This window comes from Coregonus lavaretus (genome assembly GCF_964263955.1).
Source record: "Coregonus lavaretus genome assembly, chromosome: 3".
Lineage (NCBI taxonomy): Eukaryota > Metazoa > Chordata > Actinopteri > Salmoniformes > Salmonidae > Coregonus > Coregonus lavaretus.
This window is the reverse complement of record NC_139990.1, coordinates 10,478,202-10,506,109: the sequence shown is the minus strand read 5'-3', so window position 1 is coordinate 10,506,109 and position 27,908 is coordinate 10,478,202. Positions and strand designations below refer to the sequence as shown.

Here is a 27,908-nt window from a genome sequence, read left to right as displayed (position 1 = left end):
AGACTAGCGATAAATTAAGAGAAGACCCAGATTGTTGATTTCAGAAAGAAGGGCATGCAGAGAAGTGCACACAACTTTGTTTTGGTCCAACCCCATTATTCTACACTGGGCTCTATAAATACCTTGGTTTCACTCTGGATGAACACATGCCCTTTGAAGATGGCATAAGATCACTAGCAGATTCTGCCGGTAAAGCTTTGGGGTCAGTGTTAAACAAAATGAAAATATGTAAGGATCTTGGTTACTGTGCTTATTCTCAGCTGTATAAATCTTGTGTGTGTCCAGTGATGGACTATGATGCTGGGGTATGGGGATCCAAAGTACGTACTAATTGTAACAATGTTATAAACCGAGCAATCCGCTGCTTTCTTGGTGTGCACCACAGGAGGTTGGTGGCACCTTAATTGGGGAGGACGGGCTTGTGGTAATGGCTGGAGCATAATGAGTAGAATGGTATCAAACTGACCCCAGATCTGGCCATCTGTGGAGATATGGGTTGGGAACCATGTGTAGTTATGCAAAAAGGGGTCCTCTGTAGCTCAGCTGGTAGAGCACGGCGCTTGGAACGCTAAGGTAGTGGGTTCGATCACCGGGACCACCCATACACAAAAAAAAAAAATTGTAATAATATAATAATAATATAATATAATAATAATATGCCATTTAGCAGACGCTTTTATCCAAAGCGACTTACAGTCATGCGTGCATACATTTTTGTGTATGGGTGGTCCCGGGGATCGAACCCACTACCTTGGCGTTACAAGCGCCGTGCTCTACCAGCGCCGTGCTCTATTGTATGCACGCATGACTGTAAGTCGCTTTGGATAAAAGCGTCTGCTAAATGGCATATTATTATTATTATTATTATTATTATTATAGGGGACATGATACGTCTATAGAACAGACAAATAATAAATAAAGATAATAAATACAGATAATGATAAATATGCCAGAACACAGAATCACTAAAAAAAGTGTTGACTGGGACCTTACTCATAACTATCTGTGGGATGGAGAACTGTTATCCATTTTTTGTGAAACTGATTTGCAGTATACACTGAGTATACAAAACATTAAGAACACCTGCTTTTTCCATGACAGACTGACCTGGTGAATCCAGGTGAAAGCTAGGATCCCTAATTGATGTCACTTGCTAAATCCACTTCAATCTGTGTAGATTTTTATGCCTTGAGACATGGATTGTATATATATATATATATATATATATATATATATATATATATATATATATATATATATATATATATATATATATATATATATATATATATATATATATATATATATATATATATATATATATTGCATTTGTATTTATTATGGATCGCCATTAGCTGCTGGAAAGGCAGCAGCTACTCTTCCTGGGGTCCAGCAGAATGAAGGTAGTTATATAATTTTTAAAAACATTACAATACATTCACAACACATTTCACAACACATTAAGTGTGTGCCCTCAGGCCCCTACTCTACTACCACATATCTACAACACAAGATCCATGTGTATGTGTGTATAGTGCATATGTTATTGTGTGTGTGTGTATGCATGTCTGTGCCTGTGTTTGTGTCTCTTCACAGTCCCCGCTGTTCCAGAAGGTGTATTTTTTATCTGTTTTTTTTTCAATCTAATTTTACTGCTTGCATGAGTTACTTGATGTGGAATAGAGTTCCATGTAGTCATGGCTCTATGTAGTACTGTGCACCTCCCATAGTCTGTTCTGTACTTGGGGACTGTGAAGAGACCTCTGGTGGCATGTCTTGTGGGGTATGCATGGGCGTCCGTGCTGTGTGCCAGTAGTTCAAACAGACGCATTCAGCATGTCTATACCTCTCACAAATAAAAGTAGTGATGAAGTCAATCTATCCTCTCGTTTGAGCCAGGAGAGATTGACATGCATTTTATTAATATTAGCTCTCTGTGTACATCCAAGGGCCAGTCGTGCTGCCCCGTTCTGAGCCAGTTGCAATTTTCCTAATTCCCTCTTTGTGGCACCTGACCACATGACTGAACAGTAGTCCAGGTGCGACAAAACTAGGGCCTGTAGGACCTGCCTTGTTGCTGTTTAAAAGGCAGAGCAGCGCTTTATTATGGACAGACTTCTCCCCATCTTAGCTACTGTTGTATCAATATGTTTTGACCAAGACAGTTTACAATCCATGGTTACTCCAAGCAGTTTAGTCACCTCAACTTGCTCAATTTCCACATGATTTATTACAATATTTAGTTGAGGTTTAGGGTTTAGTGAATGATTTGTCCCAAATACAATGCTTTTAGTTTTTGAAATATTTAGGACTAACTTATTCCTTGCTACCCATTCTGAAACGAACTGCAGCTCTTTGTTAAGTGTTGAAGTCATTTCAGTCGCTGTAGTAGCTGACGTGTATAGTGTTGAGTCATCCGCATACAGACACACTGGCTTTACTCATGTTGTTGGTAAAGATTGAAAAAAGTAAGGGGCCCAGACAGCTGCCCTGGGGAATTCCTGATTCTACCTGGATTATGTTGGAGAGGCATCCATTAAAGAACACCCTCTGTGTTTTGTTAGAAAGGTGTGCCATTCAGACAGTGAATGGGCAAGACAAAATATTTAAGTGCCTTTGAACGGGGTATGGCAGTAGGTGCAAGGCGCACCGGTTTGTGTCAAGAACTGCAATGCTGCTGAGTTTTTCATGCTCAACAGTTTCCCATGTGTATCAAGAATGGTCCACCACCCAAAGTCAACATCAGTCAGCATCCCTGTGAAACACCCTGACAAATTGAATCTGTTCTGAGGGCTAAAGGGGGAGTGCAACTCAATATTAGGAAGGTGCTCCTAATGTTTGGTATACTCAGTGTATATTCAGGAACAAATTACCATATGGTGTCAACCAACTCAATGACAAAACAAGAAGAAAAAATGGGCAGCTGATATTTGGTTTAAATCTAAATCTCATCAAAGAGAACTACACCCCTGAACCATATGTCTGCCTGAACCTAACAAAAAACCAAAGGTTTGTTTGTGCACCACTCAGATCCGGCACCCTCCATCTGGCTACAGAGACGGGTAAATGTAACAGATTGCCTGAAGAGAGAATTTGCCTATTGTGTGAACTTGGGCAAATCGAAAAGGAAATCCATAATGTTTTATTGCCCTCTGTATGGCGATCTGAGATGTTCTTTTGTGAAAAATGTTGCTGATAAACCTGAAGTATTCTGCTTACGGGACGAGCAGAGGCTTGCATTTTGTTTCAGACAGGGCGTGTTTGAGATTGCTCAGTTTGTTCACAATGCCTGGAGGAGAAGGAGAAATGTACTGTTTGTGTAGTGTGGCTAGATGGTAGCTGGTTGTGTAGTGTGGCTAGATGGTAGCTGGTTGTGTAGTGTGGCTAGACGGTAGCTGGTTGTGTAGTGTGGCTAGACGGTAGCTGGTTGTGTAGTGTGGCTAGACGGTAGCTGGTTGTGTAGTGTGGCTAGACGGTAGCTGTACAGGCCATGATTATTGTATGCGTATAATTTGTAAAATGTTATTTTGTTTTGATTACAAAGAAAATGGTACTGTGTTTAGTAGTGTCTTGAAGGCCCATGTGGGCTGGGCACCGCTAGACACTTCAATCATATCAATCACATACAATCACAGCATCACGTGTGTGTGTGTTCTCACCCTCCTTGGTGTCAGCCTGAGGGAAGCGGAGTGGCAGACTGTTCTCCTTTAAACTTAGCTGCTGGAACAGAGGCTTACTCTGGAGACAGACAGAGAGAGAGAGAGGGATGAAGACAGAGGGGAGGGGAGAGAGAGGGATAGATAGAGAGAGAGAGAGATATATATAGATAGAGAGAAGGAGAGAGAGAGAGATGGATAGAGAGAGAGGAGGAAGAGAGAGGGATAGAGAGAGATGGAGAGAGAGAGGAGAGAGAGAGAGGGATAGAGAGAGAGAGAAGGAGAGAGAGAGGGATAGAGAGAGAAGGAGAGAGAGAGAGGGATAGAGAGAGATGGAGAGAGAGAGAGGGATAGAGAGAGAGAAGGAGAAAGAGAGAGGGATAGAGAGAGAGAAGGAGAGAGAGAGAGGGATGGAGAGAGAGAGAGAGGGATAGAGAGAGATGGAGAAAGAGAGAGGGATAGAGAGAGATGGAGAGAGAGAGGGATAGAGAGAGATGGAGAGAGAGAGAGAGGGATATAGAGAGAGAGAGAGAGGGATAGAGAGAGAGAGAGAGAGAGAGAGAGAGGGATGGAGAGAGAGAGAGGGATAGAGAGAGAGAGATGGAGAGAGAGAGAGAGGGATGGAGAGAGAGGGATAGAGAGAGATGGCGAAAGAGAGAGGGATAGAGAGAGATGGAGAGAGAGAGGGATAGAGAGAGAGAGGGATGGAGAGAGAGATGGAGAGAGAGGGATAGAGAGAGAGAAGGAGAAAGAGAGAGAGAGAGGGATAGAGAGAGATGGAGAAAGAGAGAGGGATAGAGAGATGGAGAGAGAGAGAGAGAGGGATGGAGAGAGAGAGAGGGATGGAGAGAGATAGATGGAGAGAGAGGGAGGGATAGAGAGAGAGAAGGAGAGAGAGAGAGGGATGGAGAGAGAGGGATAGAGAGAGATGGCGAAAGAGAGAGGGATAGAGAGAGATGGAGAGAGAGAGGGATAGAGAGAGAGAGAGGGATGGAGAGAGAGAGAGAGAGGGATAGAGAGAGAGAGATGGAGAGAGAGGGATAGAGAGAGAGAAGGAGAAAGAGAGAGGGATAGAGAGAGATGGAGAAAGAGAGAGGGATAGAGAGATGGAGAGAGAGAGAGAGGGATGGAGAGAGAGAGAGGGATAGAGAGAGAGAGATGGAGAGAGAGGGATAGAGAGAGAGAAGGAGAGAGAGAGAGGGATGGAGAGAGAGAGAGAGAGGGATGGAGAGAGAGAGAGGGATAGAGAGAGAGAGAGGGATGGAGAGAGAGCGAGAGAGAGGGATAGAGAGAGAGAGATGGAGAGAGAGGGATAGAGAGAGAGAAGGAGAAAGAGAGAGGGATAGAGAGAGATGGAGAGAGAGAGGAGAGAGAGAGAGGGATAGAGAGAGAGAGAAGGAGAGAGAGAGGGATAGAGAGAGAGAGAGGGATGGAGAGAGATGGAGAGAGAGAGAGGGATAGAGAGAGATGGAGAAAGAGAGAGGGATAGAGAGAGATGGAGAGAGAGAGAGAGGGATAGAGAGAGAGAGAGAGGGATAGAGAGAGAGAGAGGGATGGAGAGAGAGAGAGGGATAGAGAGAGAGAGATGGAGAGAGAGGGATAGAGAGAGAGAAGGAGAGAGAGAGAGGGATGGAGAGAGAGAGAGGGATAGAGAGAGATGGCGAAAGAGAGAGGGATAGAGAGAGATGGAGAGAGAGAGGGATAGAGAGAGAGAGAGGGATGGAGAGAGAGAGAGAGAGGGATAGAGAGAGAGGGATAGAGAGAGAGGGATAGAGAGAGAGAAGGAGAAAGAGAGAGAGAGAGGGATAGAGAGAGATGGAGAAAGAGAGAGGGATAGAGAGATGGAGAGAGAGAGAGAGAGAGGGATGGAGAGAGAGAGAGGGATAGAGAGAGAGAGATGGAGAGAGAGGGATAGAGAGAGAGAAGGAGAGAGAGAGAGAGAGAGAGAGGGAGAGAGAGAGAGGGATAGAGAGAGAGAGAGGGATGGAGAGAGAGAGAGAGAGAGAGGGAGAGAGAGAGAGAGATGGAGAGAGAGGGATAGAGAGAGACAAGGAGAAAGAGAGAGAGAGAGAGAGAGGGAGAGAGAGAGAGGGATAGAGAGAGAGAGAGAGGAGAGAGAGAGAGGAGAGAGAGGGATAGAGAGCGAGAGAGATAGAGAGAGAGAAGGAGAAAGAGAGAGGGATAGAGAGAGAGATAGAGAGAGAGAGAGAGAGAGAGAGAGAGAGAGAGAGAGGGATAGAGAGAGATATAGAGAGAGAGGGATAGAGAGAGAGATGGAGAAAGAGAGAGGAATAGAGAGAGATGGAGAAAGAGAGAGGGATAGAGAGAGATGGAGAAAGAGAGAGGGAAAGAGAGAGATGGAGAAAGAGAGAGGGATAGAGAGAGATGGAGAAAGAGAGAGGGATAGAGAGAGAGAGAGAGAGAGAGGGATAGAGAGAGAGATAGAGAGAGAGGGATAGAGAGAGAGATGGAGAAAGAGAGAGGAATAGAGAGAGATGGAGAAAGAGAGAGGGATAGAGAGAGATGGAGAAAGAGAGAGGGAAAGAGAGAGAGATGGAGAAAGAGAGAGGGATAGAGAGAGATGGAGAAAGAGAGAGGGATAGAGAGAGATGGGGGAAAGAGAGAGGGATAGAGTGAGATGGAGAGAGAGAGAGGGGGATAGAGAGAGATGGAGAAAGAGAGAGAGGGAGAAGGGGACAGTGGGACATAAACCATTAGATTATAAAAAGGATACTTTAGGATTTTGGCAATGAAGCCATGTATCTACTTCCTCAGAGTGTCTCTGCGTGCAGTTTGAAGGAAGTTGCTAACTAGCGTCAGCGCAATGACTGGGGGAATCTATGGTAACTGCTAGCATGCTAGTAGATACCACAGCCTTCGAGTTTGCTTGCGAAACTAACTCTAACTTCCTTCATACTGGATGCAGAGACATAACAATGCAATCCATGAGTTCATCTGAATCTGGGGAAGTAGATAAAGGATTGCCAAAATCTCAAAGTATCCCTTTAACTTGGCAGTGACAGATCATTTTCATCTACCAATTATCTCTCCCCCATCTTCTCTCTCTCCCGTTACCCTTCTTCCATCCCTCTCACCTTCTGTTGTGGAGGACATTCATCCACTGTGCTGAAACAAAATCAAACAAAGAAACAAATAAACAAACAACTCCATATTTGCTTGTACATAAATAAAGATTGACTTGACCATTGAAGCTTCCTCCCCCCCCCCCCCCCCATCCTCCCACAGACAAACCCTAGGCTGTGCTCATGTCTCATAAACAACGGCATCCTTGTGCTGTACACACACACACACACACTCACTGTCTGCGTCGTAGAAGCTTCTGGAACTCCTTCATGTCTTTCTCCAGAGACGGAAACTCATAAAGATCCTCTAACACACACCTGGAGAGAGTCTGACACACACACACACACACACACACACACACACACATTAACAAACACCTCTAACAGACACTTGAGAGATACATTTACAATACTTAAACCTAAATATATGTGCTGACATGTGCTGGGGAGAAAACATAGCTGCAAATTCACAAACACACACACACACTTAAGTTATCGCTGTCACGCAAAATATATCCCCTTTCCTTCCTGTTACTAGGCAGCTATTACCTGGTTTACACTAGATAATCCCCATGACAACCCTCACACACTCTAGTTATCAAACCTGTGTGTGTGTGTGTGTGTGTGTCCTCCTACCTTCATGAATGCCTTGATGTGTTCGTCCTCTCGTAGGAAGTCCTTATATAGGCGTGTCCAGTGAGCAACTAGGTGTAATACCTTCCTCTTCCTATAGAGGGCCTCCTTCCCCTCCTCCTGACCCTGACCATGCACACGCTTACTGCTGTAGGTGGGAAACGTTAAGGACAATACACACTACACAGAAACACATACAGACAGACAGATAGACACACAAGCAGTGTGTAAAGGATATTGTCCGAGCAGGGCCTGACAGAGGTCGTTGGTCGTCATGAACACCAGGTACGTCAACAGGAAGTCATCCAGCAGCAGCTCTGAAACAGGAAATGCATCACAGGTCACAAACCTTTATACCTCAGACAGTGAGAGAAAGACAGGAAAGTTGAAAGAGGGTTTGTGTCAAAATGGCGTGGGCCAGATTAGAGTCCACAGCAACACGTTATTTGAGCTCTGAAGGCGGCGGCCTAACAGCTAGACCTCCCCAGGCCCACCTACACCTCTCTGCAGTTGCGTTAATACAACTTTCTTCTAGGGTTGGGAGACATAGCCTAAAAAGTAGATGTGCTTGTTTTGAGATCAAAGCAAGAGCTGCATGCAGCCACGTGTGCACATTTTGTTCAGATCCTTTGATAGTGAGTTATTAGCCTAGTTATAGATCATTTGTAGTCAGCAAGAGCTGACTACAAGAGCACAAACGTGTACATTTCTAGACATATTTTAAAAGCAAGTCAAACAAAGAGCTTTTTTTTGTCTTAAAGGGGCAGTGTTGTATTTTGAGACAGGCTTGAATAAGCTAAGTATCCAATAGGCAGATGGTAGCATAATGTCTGATTCTCTGTAATAATGGTATGGGGGATAATAATGCATTTTATTTTGTAAAGTGGTTTCTTGCAAACAAAAACATGTTCAGTCACCTCCTTGTCTGAAGGACTAGTGGATAAACAGGTTAATGTCAAGCCCTGCATGTTGTTTTCAAAAGTCTCATGGAATGTAGGCCTACATTGAACACCACACATTGGCTGCTACTGTAGGCTGAATGATAGAACAGCTATATCCACGTTAAAATGTTACGGGATGCATGTTCTCCATTGTTTTTGATGGTAGGCCACTCTGGTAGGCCTACATTATGATCCAATAGCCACAGTGGCCTACTTGGCCACTGTTAAAACTAACTTAAAGCGGATACAGCCTCAGTGTTCACAGTAAACGGGCGCTGGAAGTTGTACAGAATTTGTACAACATTCAAGTTTGCGCTCAGCAGACCTGAAATTTGCTCAGTTGCAAAAAAATTTGAGGGAAGATTGGTCCTCAGATCCTCAAAAAGTTATACAGCTGCACCATTGAGAGCATCCTGATTGGTTGCATAACCGCCTGGTATGGCAACTGCTCGGCATCCGACCACAAGGCGCTACAGAGGGTAGTGCGTACGGCCCAGTACATCACTGGGGCCAAGCTTCCTGCCATCCAGGACCTCTATACCAGGCGGTGTCAGAGGAAAGCCCTAAAAATTGTCAAAGACTCCAGCCACCCTAGTCATAGACTGTTCTCTCTGCTACTGCATGGAAAGCGGTACCGGAGCGCCAAGTCTAGGTCCAAAAGGCTCCTTAACAGCTTCTACCCACAAGCCATAAGACTGCTGAACAGTTAATCAAATGGCTACCTGGATTATTTGTATTGACCCCTTTTTTACACTGCTGCTACTCGCTGTTTATTATCTATGCATAGTCACTTTACCCCCACCTACATTTACATTTACGTCATTTAGCAGACGCTCTTATCCAGAGCGACTTACAAATTGACTACATGTACATATTACCTCGACTAACCCGTACCCCTGCACATTGACTCGGTACCGGTACCCCTTGTATCTACGTAACATTGCAAAAATCAGAAATTTTCTGTCCAAAAATGATGCAGAAAAATGTATCCATGCATTTGTTACTTCTAGGTTAGACTACTGCAATGCTCTACTTTCCGGCTACCCGGATAAAGCACTAAATAAACTTCAGTTAGTGCTAAATACGGCTGCTAGAATCCTGACTAGAACCAAGAAATTTGATCATATTACTCCAGTGCTAGCTTCCCTACACTGGCTTCCTGTTAAGGCAAGGGCTGATTTCAAGGTTTTACTGTTAACCTATAAAGCGTTACATGGGCTTGCTCCTACCTATCTTTCCGAGTTGGTCCTGCCGTACATACCAATACGTACGCTACGGTCACAAGACGCAGGCCTCCTAATTGTCCCTAGAATTTCTAAGCAAACAGCGGGAGGCAGGGCTTTCTCCTATAGATCTCCATTTTTATGGAACAGTCTGCCTACCCATGTGAGAGACGCAGACTCGGTCTCAACCTTTAAGTCTTTACTGAAGACTTATCTCTTCAGTAGGTCATATGATTGAGTGTAGTCTGGCCCAGGAGTGTGAAGGTGAACGGAAAGGCTCTGGAGCAACGAACAGCCCTTGCTGTCTCTGCCAGGCCGGTTCCCCTCTCTCCACTGGGATTCTCTGCCTCTAACCCTGTTACAGGGGCTGAGTCACTGGCTTGCTGGTGCTCTTTCATGCCGTCCCTAGGAGGGGTGCGTCACTTGAGTGGGTTGAGTTACTGACGTGATCTTCCTGTCTGGGTTGGCGCCCCCCCTTGGTTTGTGCTGTGGTGGAGACCTCTGTGGGCTATACTCGGCCTTGTCTCAGGATTGTAAGTTGGTGGTTGAGGATATCCCTCTAGTGGTGCGGGGGCTGTGCTTTGGCAGAGTGGGTGGGGTTATATCCTTCCTGTTTGGCCCTGTCCGGGGGTTTCTTCGGATGGGGCCACAGTGTCTCCGGACCGCTCCTGTCTCAGCCTCCAGTATTTATGCTGCAGTAGTTTATGTGTCGGGGGGCTGGGGTTAGTTGGTTATACCTGGAGTACTTCTCCTGTCTTATCCAGTGTCCTGTGTGAATTTAAGTATGCTCTCTCTAATTCTCTCGTTCTCTCTTTCTCTCTGAGAACCTGAGCCCTAGGACCATACGTCAGGACTACCGGGCATGATGACACCTTGCTGTCCCCAGTCCGCCTGGCCTTGCTGCTATTCCAGTTTCAACTGTTCTGCCTGCGGTTACGAAACCCCTACCTGTCCCAGACCTGCTGTTTTCAACTCTTAATGATCGGCTATGAAAAGCCAACTGAGAGACCTGAGCCCTAGGACCATACGTCGGGACTACCGGCCGTGGTGACTCCTTGCTGTCCCCAGTCCGCCTGGCCTTGCTGCTATTCCAGTTTCAACTGTTCTGCCTGCGGTTATGGAACCCCTACCTGTCCCAGACCTGCTGTTTTCAACTCTTAATGATTGGCTATGAAAAGCCAACTGAGATTTATTCCTGATTATTATTTGACCATGCTTGTCACTTATGAACATTTTTGAACATCTTGGCATGGTTCTGTTATAATCTCCACCCGGCACAGCCAGAAGAGGACTGGCCACCCCTCATAGCCTGGTTCCTCTCTAGGTTTCTTCCTAGGTTTTGGCCTTTCTAGGGAGTTTTTCCTAGCCACCGTGCTTCTACACCTGCATTACTAGCTGTTTGGGGTTTTAGGCTGGGTTTCTGTACAGCACATCGAGATATCAGCTGATGTAAGAAGGGCTATATAAAATAAAATTGATTGATTGATATATAGCCTCGTTGTTGTTACTTTTTTATTTTTTTACTTTAGTTTATTTATTGTTACTTATTTTACTTAAGTTTATTTAGCAAATATTTTCTTACTCTGTATTGTTGGTTACGGGCTTGTAAGCGTTTCACAATAAGGTCTACACCTGTTGTATTCGGCGCATGTGACAAATAAAAATTGATTTGATTTGACATGAGAACAGGCCGTGGCTCAAGTGGCTGAGGTCAATGATGATCTTCTTGACCTGGTGTTGTAGGTGTCCTTCATGATGATGGAAGTCATTCAGTTCAGTTACTTTCCCTTTTTTGGGCACAGGGATGACAGTGGACATCTTGAAGCAGGATAACGAAAACACAACAGCTAGTTAGTCTGCACATGCTCTGAGGGTGCGGCTATAAAACAGAGCTAGATGGCAATTAGAGCAGTTGAGACATAAAAAGGTTTTTTTTTTTTAGAAGGGTTAACTTCTCTATTACAGTAAAATAATTTCTCAATATGTTTCTGTGTCCATATGACCGATTCTGTTGGACCAAACCTCAAATGCAAATAGCGAGTTGAAACCTCTTGTCAGAGAGGAAGAAGTGATCTCTCAGCTTTGTTGTTGTGAGTGGCGGGGGAGGGGCTTAGTGTGTGTGTGTGTGTGTGTGTGTGTGTGTAAACAGAGAGGAAGAGGCAAAGCGCAAGGTTTCACTCTCGCCAAAATCAGTTCAAAATAAACCCTATGCATTTCTATGGTCTTATTTTGGACCTAAGCTTGTCGCCTGCCTTCAAGCCTTTGGGACAACAACTCCCATTGTTAGGGCAGAGACATGAGCATCTCGTCCTGATATACAGATCTCTGGTGTAAAGGGGAAGGTGCACACAGCACAGAGGAGCGAAGGAGACGAGACCAAAAAGACAACATGAGAAGAAGCGGACATAAAAAAGTATACATTGATTCTTGCGATACAGGCATTTGGAATATTGTGCAAAAACATACTTTCTAATTAATTTGATATATCGCCCAGCCATAGTCTCTTCCCTTCTCCCTGAAGAGTGGGGTTTCAGAAGGAATGGAATGGTTTAAGTAATGGTGGATTATACAGGTCAAGCCCTGGCAATGCAGTTTCATGAAGGGGTGAGAATGCCATCGGCCTGAGCAAGGCGCTGCGCAGAATCACTGATCTACAAATCATCTTACATCCCAAATAGCCACTCATTATGCTATCAAGATTAGTGCATCTGTGCAGGCTGAGCTTGCTGCACAACGTTAAACTCTGTCCATGGGAAACATGTGACTAAAAAATGAATGGTTCCGCAGGGCAGTGGATGGAGCAGCAGAAAGGTTCCTATGAATAATTAACTAACCAGCTATCTGACGTTTAGATAGGAAAGCAAGCTTTTTATAGAACACCACTTTAAACGACTAGCCTATTTAGCTGGCTTCTACCTCTTTCCCTCTCTCCACACCTCTCTCCCCCTCCCTCCTTCCAATTGCTTTCATTTTCTCTATGTTAACAACTCTCCTTTCATCTTCATCTACACACACACACACACACACCCGGCCCACAGAACTAATGTTAGTAATTTGGTATTGTAGTGTTGTGGATTAATCTCGCTTTAGGCTTGTTTCAGCTTGTTAAACATGTTGCTGTTTAAAACACACACGCATTCTCACTCACACCTCTTTCTTTTTCTCCCCACTCATTCCATCTCCTATCCTCCACCCATTCAGCTCTCTTTTTGACTGGTGACCATTAGGGCCGAAGACTCTTTTAACCAAGATGGTCTTCTGTCAGCATTTCCCATAGGTCACGCTAGTTAGACAACACTGAAATATGTACAATATATTCGAAAGAAAGAAAGAAAGAAAGAAAGAAAGAAAGAAAGAAAGAAAGAAAGAAAGAAAGAAAGAAAGAAAGAAAGAAAGAAAGAAAGAAAGAAAGAAAGAAAGAAAGAAAGAAAGAAAGAAAGAAAGAAAGAAAGAAAGAAAGAAAGAAAGAAAGAAAAAAAGAAAAAAAGAAAAAGAAAGAAAAAAAGAAAGAAAAAAAGAAAGAAAAAAAGAAAAAATTAAAGTAGTGGTTATGTTGCAACATGTTGGGAAATTCCTAAGAGCAGGGGAGGGATTGGTGCACACAAACACACATACAAACAAACACACAAGTTAAGTTATTTAGTTATTTAGTGTACATTTAAATAAGTGTAATGGACCAAGTATAGATATTTGGGAGATCCCACAATCACCAAACTATCTGCTGTGTGTATGTGTGACCAGAAGTCCCCACAAGAATAGTAAACAAACCAAAATTTGACCAACTCGGGACATTTTGTTAGTCCCCACAAAGTAAAATGCTATTTCTTGGGGGTTTAGGGTTAAGGTATAATTAGTGTTAGAATTAGGTCTAGGAGTTACGGTTATAAGTTAGGGTTAGGTTTTGGGGTTAAGGTTAAATAGGATTTGGAATGGTTATAAATTGTGTCCCCACAAGGTTAGTTAAACAAGACTGTATGTGTGTGTGCGTGCGTTCATGTGTACTCACCAGACACTCTGCTCTCCGGTGCTCCTCTCTGCTCATCCAGTCGTAGGTCACTGAGCAGGTGTTCTAGAATCTTCAGGGGTGTTCCAGACACCACCACATACCTACAGACACACACAAAGAAGAGTTACACATACACACACAAACAAGCACACACGCACACACATACCAACACACCTGTCAGAAGCACAGGAGGAAGAGCAGGAGTAGTATTCCTCAGAGCTGCTACCTCTCCTTTCTCGCTCTTCCCTCTCCTCCTCTCCCTCCTCATCCTCATCAATGTAAGGTAGACTACTCCAGTCATCCTCATCCTCATCATCAATGTAGCGCAGGTAAGGGACGTTAAAGGTCGGGACAGAACTACTACAACAGTCATCTTCATCATCATCACCACCCTCTTCATCTTCCTCTGCCTCCACTAGTGTGGCAGTTCTCAAGTCCATCTCAATTCCTCCAGAGGCTTCACTCTCCCTAGCGTAACATGCCCGGCCAGGATGCTCTGTCCTGGGCTGAAGAGCCAGCCTACTCCCCCTGCCTGCCTGGAGCTCCACAGATATAGAGGATCTATAGTAGCTCTACCCCAAAAGGGGATGTACTGAGGCCTCCCCTCTCCCTGCCTAACACCAGAGACACACACACACACACACACACACACACACACACCATTTAGAAAGTGTAAACACACCCTCTAGGCAGCAAACAGTCTTGCTTTCTTTTGCTTCGTTTCTCCCTTCAAGACAAGAAAACCATTCTCTCTCTCTCTCTCTCTCTCTCTCCCTCTCTCTTTCTGCTTGCAGCTAGAACACACACATTCTCTGTCTTAACAGTTAGCACACACACATCCTCTAGGAAGCAAACACACACACAATCTGTCTTGTCAGGGCAGAAGCTGGTGTGCGTGCAGGCATGCAAAGGGTGTGACTTAAGACAGAGGGAAAGGGAGAATATACAATATTTTTCTTGACATGGAACAGGTCTGTCTGGGACATACACAGCATACTGTTTTAGGTCTTTAAGGGACATACACAGCATACCGTTTTAGGTCTGTCTGGGACATACACAGCATACCGTTTTAGGTCTTTATGGGACATATATAACATTTACAGTGCATTCGGAAAGTATTCAGACCCCTTGACTTTTTCCTCATTTTGTTATGTTACAGCTTTATTCTAAATTGGATTAAATTGTTTTTCCCCCCTCATTAATCTACACACAATACCCCACAATGACAAAGCAAAAACAGGTTTTTAGAAATTTTCGCTAATTTATAAAAATTAAAAACTGAAATAAGACATTTGCATAAGTATTCAGACCCGTTACTCAGTACTTTGTTGAAGCACCTTTGGCAGCGATTACAGCCTCAAGTCTTCTTGGGTATGACACAACAAGCTTGGCACACCTGTATTTGGGGAGTTTCTCCCATTCTTTTTTGCAGATCCTCTCAAGCTCTGTCAGGTTGGATGGGGAGCGTCGCTGCACAGCTATTTTCAGGTATCTCCAGAGATGTTCGATCACGTTCAAGTCTGGGCTCTACCTGGACCACTCAAGGAGATTCAGAGACTTGTCCCGAAACCACTCCTGCGTTGTCTTGGCTGTGTGCTTAGGGTCGTTGTCCTGTTGGAAGGTGAACCCCCAGTCTGAGGTCCTGAGTGCTTGGGAGCAGGTTTTCTCTCTGTACTTTGCTCCGTTCATCTTTCTGAATACTTATGTAAGTAAGGTATTTCAGTTTTTTTATTTGTAATACATTTGCAAAAATGTCTTAAAACCTGTTTTCGTTTTGCCATTATGGGGTATTGTGTGTAGATTGATGAGGGGAAAACATAATTTAATCCATTTTAGAATAAGGCTGTAACGTAACAAAATGTGGAAAAAGTCAATGTGTCTGAATACTTTCCAAATGCACTGTATATGATTACATTTACATTTAAGTCATTTAGCAGACGCTCTTATCCAGAGCGACTTACAGTTAGTGAGTGCATACATAATTTTTTTATTGTTTAATTTTTTTTCATACTAGCCCCCCGTGGGAATCGAACACACAACCCTGGCGTTGCAAACGCCATGCTCTACCAACTGAGCTACATCCCTGCCAGCCATTCCCTCCCCTAACCTGGACGACGCTGGGCCAATTGTGCGCCGCCCCATGGGTCTCCCGGTCGCCTACGACAGAGCCTGGATTCGAACCAGGATCTCTAGTGGCACAGCTAGCACTACGATGCAGTGCCTTAGACCACTGCGCCACTCGGGAGATGATTCACTCGTATATTCCAGCAACGCCTACAAAGAGAGAGATTGAAAGTGAAAGAGAAGGATACTGACCTCTTCTCTCCGTCCTCCGCTCTGGCCCCTCCCCCTGATGGCGAAGAGGCGGGGTTAGGTGATGGCACTGATGATGGCACTCTCTGTAGCACAAGGACGTCCTGACCCCTTTCCTTAAGACACACCCTCCCTACTGCCTCTCCCTGAGAGCGAGAGAGCGATAGAGAGAAGAATTGTACATTGGTATTGTATGCAGAACAGTGGAGGCTCCTCAGAGGAGGAAGAAGGGAACCATCTTCCTCAGTGAAATTTCATTAAAAATAAAAATAGTGAAACATTTAAAAAGTTAAATTTTTTAGATACTATACTAAATATATTCATATGTCACCAAATAATTGATTAAAATACACTGTTTTGCAATGAAGGTCTACAGTAACTTCAACAGAACTGTCTGGGGTAGCACCATGGTGTAGCCGGAGGACAGCTAGCTTCCGTCATCCTCTGGCTACATTGACTTCAATACAAACCTAGGAGGCTCGTAGGCCTCACCCCCTTCCATAGACATACATGGTAATTATGACCAACTCCGGGGGACGTCCTCCAACCAATCAAAGCTTTTGCAGTATGAACCCACGTTGTCCATCCAATCATAGAATTCGGATCAGAGAATGAACCTAGGGTGTTGTATTGGGATTGTGCCACAGAGCATTATGGGGGTTCTATGTGTTGAGAAGCTTGGTGACATTGTTGGATAGAGATTAAGAGTGAAGAGTGATAGTTGAGCATTTTTGGGATATTATTCCATTCAAATTAGTTTTTTTCAAATTACAGGACACAGAGGAGGTATATTATAAATTGTTTTCTTGGTTTTATAACTTTATTTTTGTGTCCAGTTAGTGCAATTTATTTACATTTGCCTTGCTAACTTCAGTAGCTAGCTAGCTAACGTTACCAGCTCGAGTGTGCAGTTTTCTCCCCCAGAATGGTAGAATGGCCAACGCTGCCGAAAATGTTGTGGACTTTTTGTTGAAGAACCCCTTTCATTCTCTGGGGTACACGGAATAGGTGCGAATTAAAAGTGAGGGTCGACCTCTGCCTGAGATCAGTTTCATGAAGAAGGATGAAAAAGTGAGGGCGTTCAATACCAACTGGTATCAACAGTATAGCTGGTTAACAGGGAGCCTTTCATCAAGCCGCCTGTATTGTTGCCCTTGCCAAAAGCAGGGAGCATATAAATGCCCACATCAGATCAAGCTTCTGTGAAAAAGCTGCATTGATTATGATGAAGGTCTGCGTATTCAAACTGCGCAACACAACGAGAAAGTAAGAAGAAACAGGGATGTTCTCAAGCTGCTTATCAACACCACTGCGTTTTGGGGTATGCAAGCACTTGCTTTTAGAGGACACGAAGAGAGGGAAATTTCCGCCAACAAGGGCAACTGCAAAGAGCTTTCAGAGGTAATTGCAGGTTACGATGCTTTACTTGCTGAACATATCGAACTTTTGACTGTCTTTTCTGGGATGTCGAAACCAATTCCAAATGATTTGATAGCTTCCATCACGTCATCCATTAAAAGCGTGCGCTCAAGTAGGCTTTCCACTTTCCTCCAGTATTTATTTAGCAAAGATGATAACACATAATCACTCCGGACAGACACAAGCAAAAACTCATGACATAAATGTTGCAGCAACCTAGGCTACACCTAAACATTAGAAATCTGACATGCTGTATCAAAAACGCATCTTTTGACCTCTCTCCTCCCCCCCTGTCCTCTCTCCTCTCCCCCCCACCCCACCCCTGTCCTCTCTCTCCCCCCCACCCCTCCCCTGTCCTCTCTCTCCCCCACCCCACCCCATCCCATTTCCTCTCTCCCCCACCCCTCCCCTGTCCTCTCTCCCCCCCACCCCTCCCCTCCCCTCTCTCCCCCCCACCCCTCCCCTCCCCTGTCCTCTCTCTCCCCCCCCCTATCCTGTCCTCTCTCTCCCCCACCCCTCCCCTCCCCTGTCCTCTATCTCCCCCCACCCCTCCCCTGTCCTGCCCTCTCTCCCCCACCCCTCCCCAGTCCTCTCTCCCCCCACCCCTCTCCAGGCCTCTCTCCCCACCCCTCCCCTGTCCTCTCTCTCTCCCCCCACCCCTCTCTCTCCCCCCTCCCCTTCCCTGTCCCCTCTCTCTCTCCCCCACCCCTCCCCTGTTCCCTCTCTCTCCCCCACACCTCCCCTCTCTCTCCCCCACCCCTCCCCAGTCCTCTCTCTCCCTCCCATTCCTCTCTCTCCCCTGTCCTCTCTCCCCACCCCTCCCCTGTCCTCTCTCCTCACCCCTCCCCTGTCCTCTCTCCCCACCCCGCCCCTGTCCTCTCTCCCCCCACCCCTCCCCTGTCCTCTCTCCCCCACACCCCTCCCCTCCCCAGTCCTCTCTCCCCCCCCCACCCCTCCCCTGTCCTCTCTCTCTCCCCCACCCCTCCCCTGTCCTCTCTCTCTCCCCCACCCCTCCCCTGTCCTCTCTCTCTCTCCCCCACCCCTCCCCTGTCCTCTCTCTCTCCCCCACCCCTCCCCTTTCCTCTCTCTCTCCCCCACCCATCCCATTTCCTCTCTCCCCCACCCCTCCCCTTTCCTCTCTCCCCTCCCCTCCCCTGTCCTCTCTCTCCCCTCCCACCCCTCCCCTCCCCTGTCCTCTCTCCCCACCCCTCCCCCTCGTTTAACCAACAGTGCCCTAGAGGACATGGGGAAAAATGTCTACGATGTTCCTGATAACAAACAGTTTATCTAACGTTAACACATACACACGTACACAGGCAAAACAATATCCATTTAGTTTGAGGAAGTATGCTAGCGATGTAAGAGAAAACAGAGTTTGGACATTTGATGGCCTGAAAGTAAAGGAATGGTCTGAATGTTATTTACTAGAGAGACAGAATGTGATATACTAGAGGCATAAGTTTGTATACAAGAGACCGAATGTTACAGTGCATTTGGAAAGTATTTAGACCCCTTGACTTTTTCCACATTTTGTTACGTTAAAGCCTTATTATAAAATTGATTAAATTATGTTCCTCATCAACCTACACACCACACACACACACAATACCCCATAATGACAAAGCAAAAACAGGTTTTTAGAAATGTTTGCAAATGTATAAAAAAAAAATACAAATAACATAAGTATTCAGACGCTTTGCTATGAGACTCGACATTGAGCTCAGGTGCATCCTGTTTCCATTGATCATCCTTGATGTTTCTACAACTTGATTGGAATCCACCTGTGGTAAATTCAATTGATTGGACATGATTTGGAAAGGCACACACCTGTCTATATAAGGTCCTACAGTTGACAGTGCATGTCAGAGCAAAAACCAAGTCATGAGGTCGAAGGAATTGTCCGTAGAGCTCCGAAACAAGATTGTGCCGAGGCACAGATCTGGGGAAAGGTACCAAAAAATGTCTGCAGCATTGAAGGTCCCCAAGAACACAGTGGCCTCCATCATTCTTAAATGGAATAAGTTTGGAACCACCTAGACTCTTCCTAGAGCTGGCCGCCTGGCCAAACTGAGCAATCGGGGGAGAAAGGCCTTGGTCAGGGAGGTGACCAAGAACCCGATGGTCACTCAGACAGAGCTCCAGAGTTCCTCTGTGGAGATGGGAGAACCTACCAGAAGGACAACCATCTCTGCAGCACTCCACCAATCAGGCCTTTATGGTAGTGGCCAGACGGAAGCCACTCCTCAGTAAAAGGCACATGACAGCCCGCTTGGAGTTTGCCAAAAGGCACCTAAAGTACTCTCAGACCACGAGAAACAAGATTCTCTGGTCTGATGAAACCAAGATTGAACTCTTTGGCCTGAATGCCAAGCAGAACGTCTGAAAGCATGGTGGTGGTAGCATCATTCTGTGGGGATGTATTTCAGCGGCAGGGACTGGGAGACTAGTCACGATCGAGGGAAAGATGAACGGAGCAAAGTACAGAGAGATCCTTGATGAAAACCTGCTCCAGAGCGCTCAGGACCTCAGACTGGGGCGAAGGTTCACCTTCCAACAGGACAACGACCCTAAGCACACAGCCAAGACAACGCAGGAGTGGCTTTGAGACAAGTCTCTGAATGTCCTTGAGTGGGCCATCCAGAGCCCGGACTTGAACCCGATCGAACATCTCTGGAGAGACCTGAAAATAGCTGTGCAGCGACGCTCCCCATCCAACCTGACAGAGCTTGAGAGGATCTGCAGAGAAGAATGGGAGAAACTCCCAAATACAGGTGTGCCAAGAAGACTTGAGGCTCTAATCGCTGCTAAAGGTGCTTCAACAAAGTACTGAGTAAAGGGTCTGAATACTTCTATTGTAAGTCGCTCTGGATAAGAGCGTCTGCTAAATGACGTAAACGTAAATGTAAATGTATAATGTGTAGATTGATGAGGACATTTAAAAAAACATTTTAGAATAAGGCTGTAACGTAACAAAATGTGGGAAAAGTCAAGGGGTCTGAATACTTTCCGAATGCACTGTCCTAGAGACAGAATGTTATACTAGAGAGACAGAATGTTCCAGCTTCTCACAGATAACTGGCTGACGTAAGCAGAGGGGAGGAAAGGAAATGAAGGGACCAACACATCCGTCAAATACACATTTTGAAACACTGACGAAGTTAGAGCATACTATCACAAAATATAGTATTCAAAAGTATATTTGTCAGAGGGTGTGTGTGCGTGTGTACTCACAGTGGGGTTGCGGTGGTCTGGTACTCTGTAGTTCTGGTTCTGTAGCAGTCTGCAGCCGTCCTTAGCCAGTCTCTGGACCAGCTCTAGTCTGGTCAGCTCCTCGCGGCCACACACACTGTCCGGCCGCACACACACACTCCCCACGTTGCCACGGAGCGAACCCCCCCCCCCCAGCTGTAAGGAGTGGGGCAGAGAGAACAGGTAGCTTAGTCCACAGCCCAACAACATCATCAGGTCACAGGGTTAGAGGTTAAATATAAGGGTAGGTAACACCCCAAAATAACTATTGGATCAAATCTACCCCACTCTCACGGTCTATCAGCTAGTCTTTGTCTGTCTCAGGGTCTCTGTCTGTAAATCACAGAGAAAGATAAATAAATAACTCGAAATAATCCCAGTCCCTCTCTCTGTCTGTCTGTTCTTCAGAAACGTAGTGCCATCTCCTCCTGGCTTTAGAAACACTGCGTCTGGCGGGGTGGACTTCGATGGGCCAGTGTGGGTGTGTGGAGGAGAAAGGGGGGGGGGGGACAAGGAAAATGAGAGGATAGGGTAGGAGTAGAGTTGATTGGAGAGTGTGAAGAGAAAGACAGAATAGAATAAACGTTCTTCTCCTCCCCCCATTATTCTCCTCCTCTCCTCCCGGTGTTCTTAGCGATACTCTGTTGTTGTAGGGGCAGGTTATATTTGGGATGGAGGAGGTCCCTTGGGTACTGGCGGTAATATGATGGTATCATCAGTAGGGCAAAGTGGACTGTTTATTTACATTTGTGTGTGTGTGTGTGTGTGTGTGTATTGGCTGTGAGCAGGGTACTTCCCGCGAGTGAAACTATCCCACGGTGCCGCCACCACACACACACACACACACACACACACACACACACACACACACACCTTCCCGCAAACCATTGTTTACAAAGAAAACACCACTGATAACACTCTATCCGAGCCACAACCCAAAGTCCCGTCTCCCCTCTTCTACTTCCTCACTCAAACAGAGAACAGCCAAGTAAACACGCACGCACACACATGATGGAGGTTTATTTTGTATATATGCTTTTCTACTTTCCTGTCCGCTCCTCCCCTCTTCTCCCCTCTCGCCCCTCTCTCCCCTCTCGCCCCTCTCTCCCCTCTCTCCCCTCTCGCCCCTCTCTCCCCTCTCGCCCCTCTCGCCCCTCTCGCCCCTCTCGCCCCTCTCGCCCCTCTCTCCCCTCTCGCCCCTCTCGCCCCTCTCGCCCATCTCCTCTACTGTGTGTGAGTGTGTGCGCACACTGGCATAACACAGTTTCTCTGGACCCCCGCAATGTCAGAGTTTGTCCACTCCCCCCATAAAACAAATATAATGTGGTGCCAGGGCATGTATAGCTTTGCTTTAGCTAATGGATAAATGTTTATTGGTAGGCCTATTTGTGTGTCATTTTCTCATGTTAAGCCTAACATTTCACTAAGTTATACATGGTGTAACAATGCCCGACTGTTTCTATACCGAGTATTGCCAAACCAGACAAGCCCTCAAGAACTAAATATGATCATCTGTTTGCATCTGCCAATTTATTGGCTGTCCAGTATCCATACGACCTGTCCCGAGAGCTCTCTATACAGTTAAATCTCTGCAATTAAAGGAGAATGAGAGGCTCAATTAAAAAGATGTTGCAGAACTGGTGTATTTGAAGCACAACTCCCTTCTGCCTAGTTTCCCTGATGTTGCTACGGCAATCAAGCTGCTTTTACATTCCTGTAACTGTCGCTTCTGTGGAGAGATCGTTTTCTAAACTAACACTGCGGGGGTGTCCGGTATGCCAGTGTGTGTATCCTACCATGGTGTTCTCCTCATTGGGTGTGGGTGTCTCTCGGGGGGTGGAGTCTGGTGACTCTGGGCCACCCTGCTCTGCCACTGCAACCAATCACAACACAGTATGTTAGATTGACAGCTGTCAGGACTAATCGCCTATAACAAATATTTTATTTGCTGAAACTAAAGGAAACCTTACAGAGGCACAAACATACTGTAGTAACACACAATAGTGATGCGCAGGTTGACTCATAACCCACAGTCCCCGCGGATATATCCATAGGGCGAGCGGGTTTTTGGGTCATGAAATATTGTGTGGATGAAGGGCGGGTGGGTGGCGGTTGGTTGAATAAAGAGAAAACAATGCATTAAAAATCTATAAATGTATCATTCTTGTGCAATTCATATCTATAGGCTACATTGAGGTTTTTCTTACATTCTTTTTATCTGTCATTTACATTTACATTTACATTTTAGTCATTTAGCAGACGCTCTTATCCAGAGCGACTTACAGTTAGTGAATACATTTTTTTTTTTTTATACTGGCCCCCGTGGGAATTAGTGTGTAAGCCTAAGCTTTAGGGGCTAACTGTACACGTGCCAAATACACGCCAATCGCTAAATGCTTTTGGGAACTTAAGCAGAAAAAGTTAACGTCGATCCACTGAGGCAAAAAGGACAATGTCGGCGTTGAATTCAATAAGAGAAAAGCTGCAAAATGGAGAGTTGAAAATAAAGAGAAGGGAGGGACAGAAAAGTCATGTTTGGGAAAGATTTGGTGAAGTTGTAAAAGAGGATGATAGCAGTGCCGGCTATGTTAGGTGTGATGATTGTGAGGCGCTATACAAATTCGACAGTCACAAGACGGGGACTTCAAATATGCACATCTAAGGGAACTGTACTGTTTAGATGGGTTAAATGGAATAGCAACTGAAATCTGGACACTGATTGTAGGTATATAACCTCCCACATAGCTTATTATAATATGAACTCCTGCAGATTCAAGCATTTCTTACAGTAAAATTATACACAATGTACATTTTGACTAGGGAACAGGAGTGGAGAAATATGATGTATTTATTTCAGCATCTTGAGAGAATAAATGCGAGGTAAGGGACCGTCTGTAAATGTGCATCATAAAAGCTGATAGCATTTCAACCACATAAAATATGCCTCCACGTCAAACTGAAACCTTAGTCTCGAGGTTTTGCTGAAGTCTCGAGGTTTTGCTCGCCTGAGGTAGAGTATCTTATGATAAGCTGTAGACCACACTATTTACCAAGAGAGTTTTCATCTATATTTTTCATAGCTGTCTATTTACCACCACAAACCAATGCTGGCATTAAGATTGCACTGAATGAGTTGTACAAGGCCATTAATCAACAGGAAAACGCTCATCCAGATGCAGCGCTCCTAGTGGCCGGGGACTTTAATGCAGGGAAACTTAAATCCGTTCTACCTAATTTCTACCAGCATGTTAAATGTGCAACCAGAGGGAAAAAAACTCTAGACCACCTTTACTCCACACACAGAGACGCATACAAAGCTCTCCCTCGCCCTCCATTTGGCAAATCTGACCATAACTCTATCCTCCTGATTCCTGCTTATAAGCAAAAACTAAAGCAGGAAGCACCAGTGACTCGGTTAATAAAAAAGTGGTCAGATGACGCAGATGCTAAGCTACAGGACTGTTTTGCTAGCACAGACTGGAACATGTTCCGGGATTCTTCAGACAGCATTGAGGAGTACACCACATCAGTCACTGGCTTCATCAATAAGTGCATCGATGATGTCGTCCCCACAGTGACCGTACGTACATACATTACATTTACATTTACATTTTAGTCATTTAGCAGACGCTCTTATCCAGAGCGACTTACAGGAGCAATTAGGGTTAAGTGCCTTGCTCAAGGGCACATTTACGTCATTTAGCAGACGCTCTTATCCAGAGCGACTTACAAATTGGTGCATTCACCCTATAGCCAGTGGGAAAACCACTTTACACTTTTTTTTTTTTTTTTTTTTTGGGGGGGGGGGGGGGGTAGAAGGATTACTTTATCCTATCCCAGGTATTCCTTAAAGAGGTGGGGTTTCAAATGTCTCCGGAAGGTGGTGAGTGACTCCGCTGTCCTGGCGTCGTGAGGGAGCTTGTTCCACCATTGGGGTGCCAGAACAGCGAACAGTTTTGACTGGGCTGAGCGGGAACTATGCTTCCGCAGAGGAAGGGGAGCCAGCAGGCCAGAGGTGGATGAACGCAATGCCCTCGTTTGGGTGTAGGGACTGATCAGAGCCCGAAGGTACGGAGGTGCCGTTCCCCTCACTGCTCCATAGGCAAGCACCATGGTCTTGTAACGGATGCGAGCTTCAACTGGAAGCCAGTGGAGTGTGCGGAGGAGGGGGGTGACGTGAGAGAACTTGGGAAGGTTGAACACCAGACGGGCTGCGGCATTCTGGATGAGTTGTAGGGGTTTAATGGCACAGGCAGGGAGGCCAGCCAACAGCGAGTTGCAGTAATCCAGACGGGAGATGACAAGTGCCTGGATTAGGACCTGTGCCGCTTCCTGTGTAAGGCAGGGTCGTACTCTCCGAATGTTGTAGAGCATGAACCTGCAGGATCGGGTCACCGCCTTGATGTTAGCGGAGAACGACAGGGTGTTGTCCAGGGTCACGCCAAGGCTCTTCGCACTCTGGGAGGAGGACACACCCCAACCAGAAGCCATGGATTACAGGAAACATCCGCACTGAGCTAAAGGGTAGAGCTGCCGCTTTCAAGGAACGGGGCTCTAACCCGGACGCTTATAAGAAATCCCGCTATGACCTCAGACGAACCATCAAACAGGCAAAGAGTCAATACAGGACTAAGATTGAATCGTACTACACTGGCTCTGACGCTCGTCGGATGTGGCAGGGCTTGAAAACTATTACAGACTACAAAGGGAAGCACAGCCGCGAGCTGCCCAGTGACACAAGCCTACCAGACGAGCTAAACCACTTCTATGCTCACTTCGAGGCAAGCAACATGCATGAGAGCACCAGCTGTTCCGGATGACTATGTGATCACGCTCTCCGTAGCCGATGTGAGTAAGACTTTTAAGCAGGTCAACATTCACAAGGCCGCAGGGCCAGACGGATTACCAGGACGTGTACTCCGAGCATGTGCTGACCAACTGGCAAGTGTCTTCACTGACATTTTCAACATGTCCCTGACTGAGTCTGTAATACCAACATGTTTGAAGCAGACCACCATAGTCCCCGTGCCCAATGACTCTAAGATAACCTGCCTAAATGACTACCGACCCGTAGCACTGACGTCTGTAGCCATGAAGTGCTTTGAAAGGCTGGTCATGGCTCACATCAACAGCATTATCCCAGAAACCCTAGACCCACTCCAATTTGCATACCGCCCCAACAGATCCACAGATGATGCAATCTCTATTGCACTCCACACTGCCCTTTCCCACCTGGACAAGAGGAACACCTACGTGAGAATGCTATTCATTGACTACAGCTCAGCATTCAACACCATAGTGCCCTCTAAGCTCATCACTAAGCTAAGGATCCTGGGACTAAACACCTCCCTCTGCAACTGGATCCTGGACTTCCTGACGGGCCGCCCCCAGGTGGTAAGGGTAGGTAACAACACATCTGCCACACTGATCCTCAACACGGGGGCCCCTCAGGGGTGCGTGCTCAGTCCCCTCCTGTACTCTCTGTTCACCCATGACTGCATGGCCAGGCACGACTCCAACACCATCATTAAGTTTGCAGACGACACAACAGTGGTAGGCCTGATCACCGACAACGATGAGACAGCCTATAGGGAGGAGGTCAGAGATCTGGCCGTGTGGTGCCAGGACAACAACCTCTCCCTCAACGTGACCAAGACAAAGGAGATGATTGTGGACTACAGGAAAAAAACGAGGACTGAGCACGCCCCCATTCTCATCGACGGGGCTGTAGTCGAACAGGTTGAGAGCTTCAAGTTCCTTGGTGTCCACATCACCAACGAACTATCATGGTCCAAACACACCAAGACAGTCGTGAAGAGGGCACGACAAAGCCTATTCCCCCTCAGGAGACTAAAAAGATTTGGTATGGGTCCTCAGATCCTCAAAGAATTCTACAGCTGCACCATCGAGAGCATCCTGACTGGTTGCATCACCGCCTGGTATGGCAACTGCTTGGCCTCCGACCGCAAGGCACTACAGAGGGTAGTGCGTACGGCCCAGTACATCACTGGGGCAAAGCTTCCTGCCATCCAGGACCTCTATACCAGGCGGTGTCAGAGGAAGGCCCTCAAAATTGTCAAAGACTCCAGCCACCCTAGTCATAGACTGTTCTCTCTGCTACCGCACGGCAAGCGGTACCGGAGTGCCAAGTCTAGGTCCAAAAGACTTCTCAACAGCTTCTACCCCCAAGCCATAAGACTCCTGAACAGCTAATCATGGCTACCCGGACTATTTGCACTGCCCCCCCACCCCATCCTTTTTACGCTGCTGCTACTCTGTTAAGTATTTATGCATAGTCACTTTAACTCTACCCACATGTACATATTACCTCAACTACCTCAACTAGCCGGTGCCCCCGCACATTGACTCTGCAACGGTACCCCCCTGTATATATAGCCTCCCTACTGTCACTTTATTTTACTTCTGCTCTTTTTTTTCTCAACACTTTTTTTTGTTGTTGTTTTATTTTTACTTTTTTTGTTTAAAATAAATGCACTGTTGGTTAAGGGCTGTAAGTAAGCATTTCACTGTAATGTCTGCACCTGTTGTATTTGGCGCATGTGACCAATACAATTTGATTTGATTTATCAGAAACATGTTGGGTCGTTTTCACTGCTTTTAATTTCCTTAAACCGGTCAAACTGATGCCATTAAGATGTTTTTATATTGTTTTTCTCCCTGGTCCCTAAACGTCTGCTGTGCGAGACAAGCAGAGACGAAAGAGAACTTTACCGATGTCAACTAGATTGAAGCATTCATCGATATCTAACATTATTCTGGTGAGCAATAGTTTATTTAGTCTTCTAGGGCAGTAATGACAGAAGAGAAGCTGCATGTATCTAATTATAGACAAGTTGACTAACAAATAGCCTACCAAAATGTCAGAAATTATAAGCACAAACATCTAAATTAGGCTTAAAAAAGAAATCCTGCCAAATCCCCTGTCAAAAAAATCGTTCCACCGTCTGACTGTACAGCGCATTTTCTATTTGCGGTTTAGGGTCGGGTGCGGCCTCACTTTATCACATATAGTCGAGCAGTTGCGGATGGGTTATTAGCAATTGCAGGCGGGTTCTGGGGAACAAACAGCTGACCTGTGCATCACTAACACACAGCATAGTCCCACATATAATATAGTAACCAACTCACCGGCTTTGCGAGCCTTGAGGGCAAGAGCAGCAGCCAACTCATTCTGCACCTGTAGGAGTAGAACATACAGTACACTCAATGACAGCTCCTGTCAGATACAGACACACACACACACACACACACACACACACACACACACACACCGTGGAGGTGAGTCGCTCTAGTGCTTTCATCTGGAGAAAGCTGTCCCCGCAGACATCTCTGTTCCCCTTCGAGTCCTCCTCAGACCTACAACA

The 27,908-nt window shown here is 45.9% G+C and overlaps 1 protein-coding gene across 1 annotated transcript in view; it reads right to left on the bottom strand.

Moving 5' to 3' along the window:
• The window catches only part of rapgef5a (Rap guanine nucleotide exchange factor (GEF) 5a), a 52,114-nt gene that overhangs the window by 6,734 nt on the left and 17,472 nt on the right, over nt 1-27,908 (bottom strand). The window contains exons 4-14 of the mRNA XM_084157927.1: nt 27,816-27,900; nt 27,673-27,721; nt 22,320-22,396; nt 20,506-20,679; nt 15,859-16,001; nt 13,543-13,643; nt 7,611-7,689; nt 7,376-7,526; nt 6,977-7,068; nt 6,752-6,782; nt 3,660-3,738 (exon numbers count right to left, since the gene is read on the bottom strand). Of these exons, the coding sequence (XP_084014053.1) occupies nt 3,660-3,738; nt 6,752-6,782; nt 6,977-7,068; nt 7,376-7,526; nt 7,611-7,689; nt 13,543-13,643; nt 15,859-16,001; nt 20,506-20,679; nt 22,320-22,396; nt 27,673-27,721; nt 27,816-27,900 (1,061 nt within the window). The remainder of the gene's footprint in view (nt 1-3,659; nt 3,739-6,751; nt 6,783-6,976; nt 7,069-7,375; nt 7,527-7,610; nt 7,690-13,542; nt 13,644-15,858; nt 16,002-20,505; nt 20,680-22,319; nt 22,397-27,672; nt 27,722-27,815; nt 27,901-27,908) is intronic.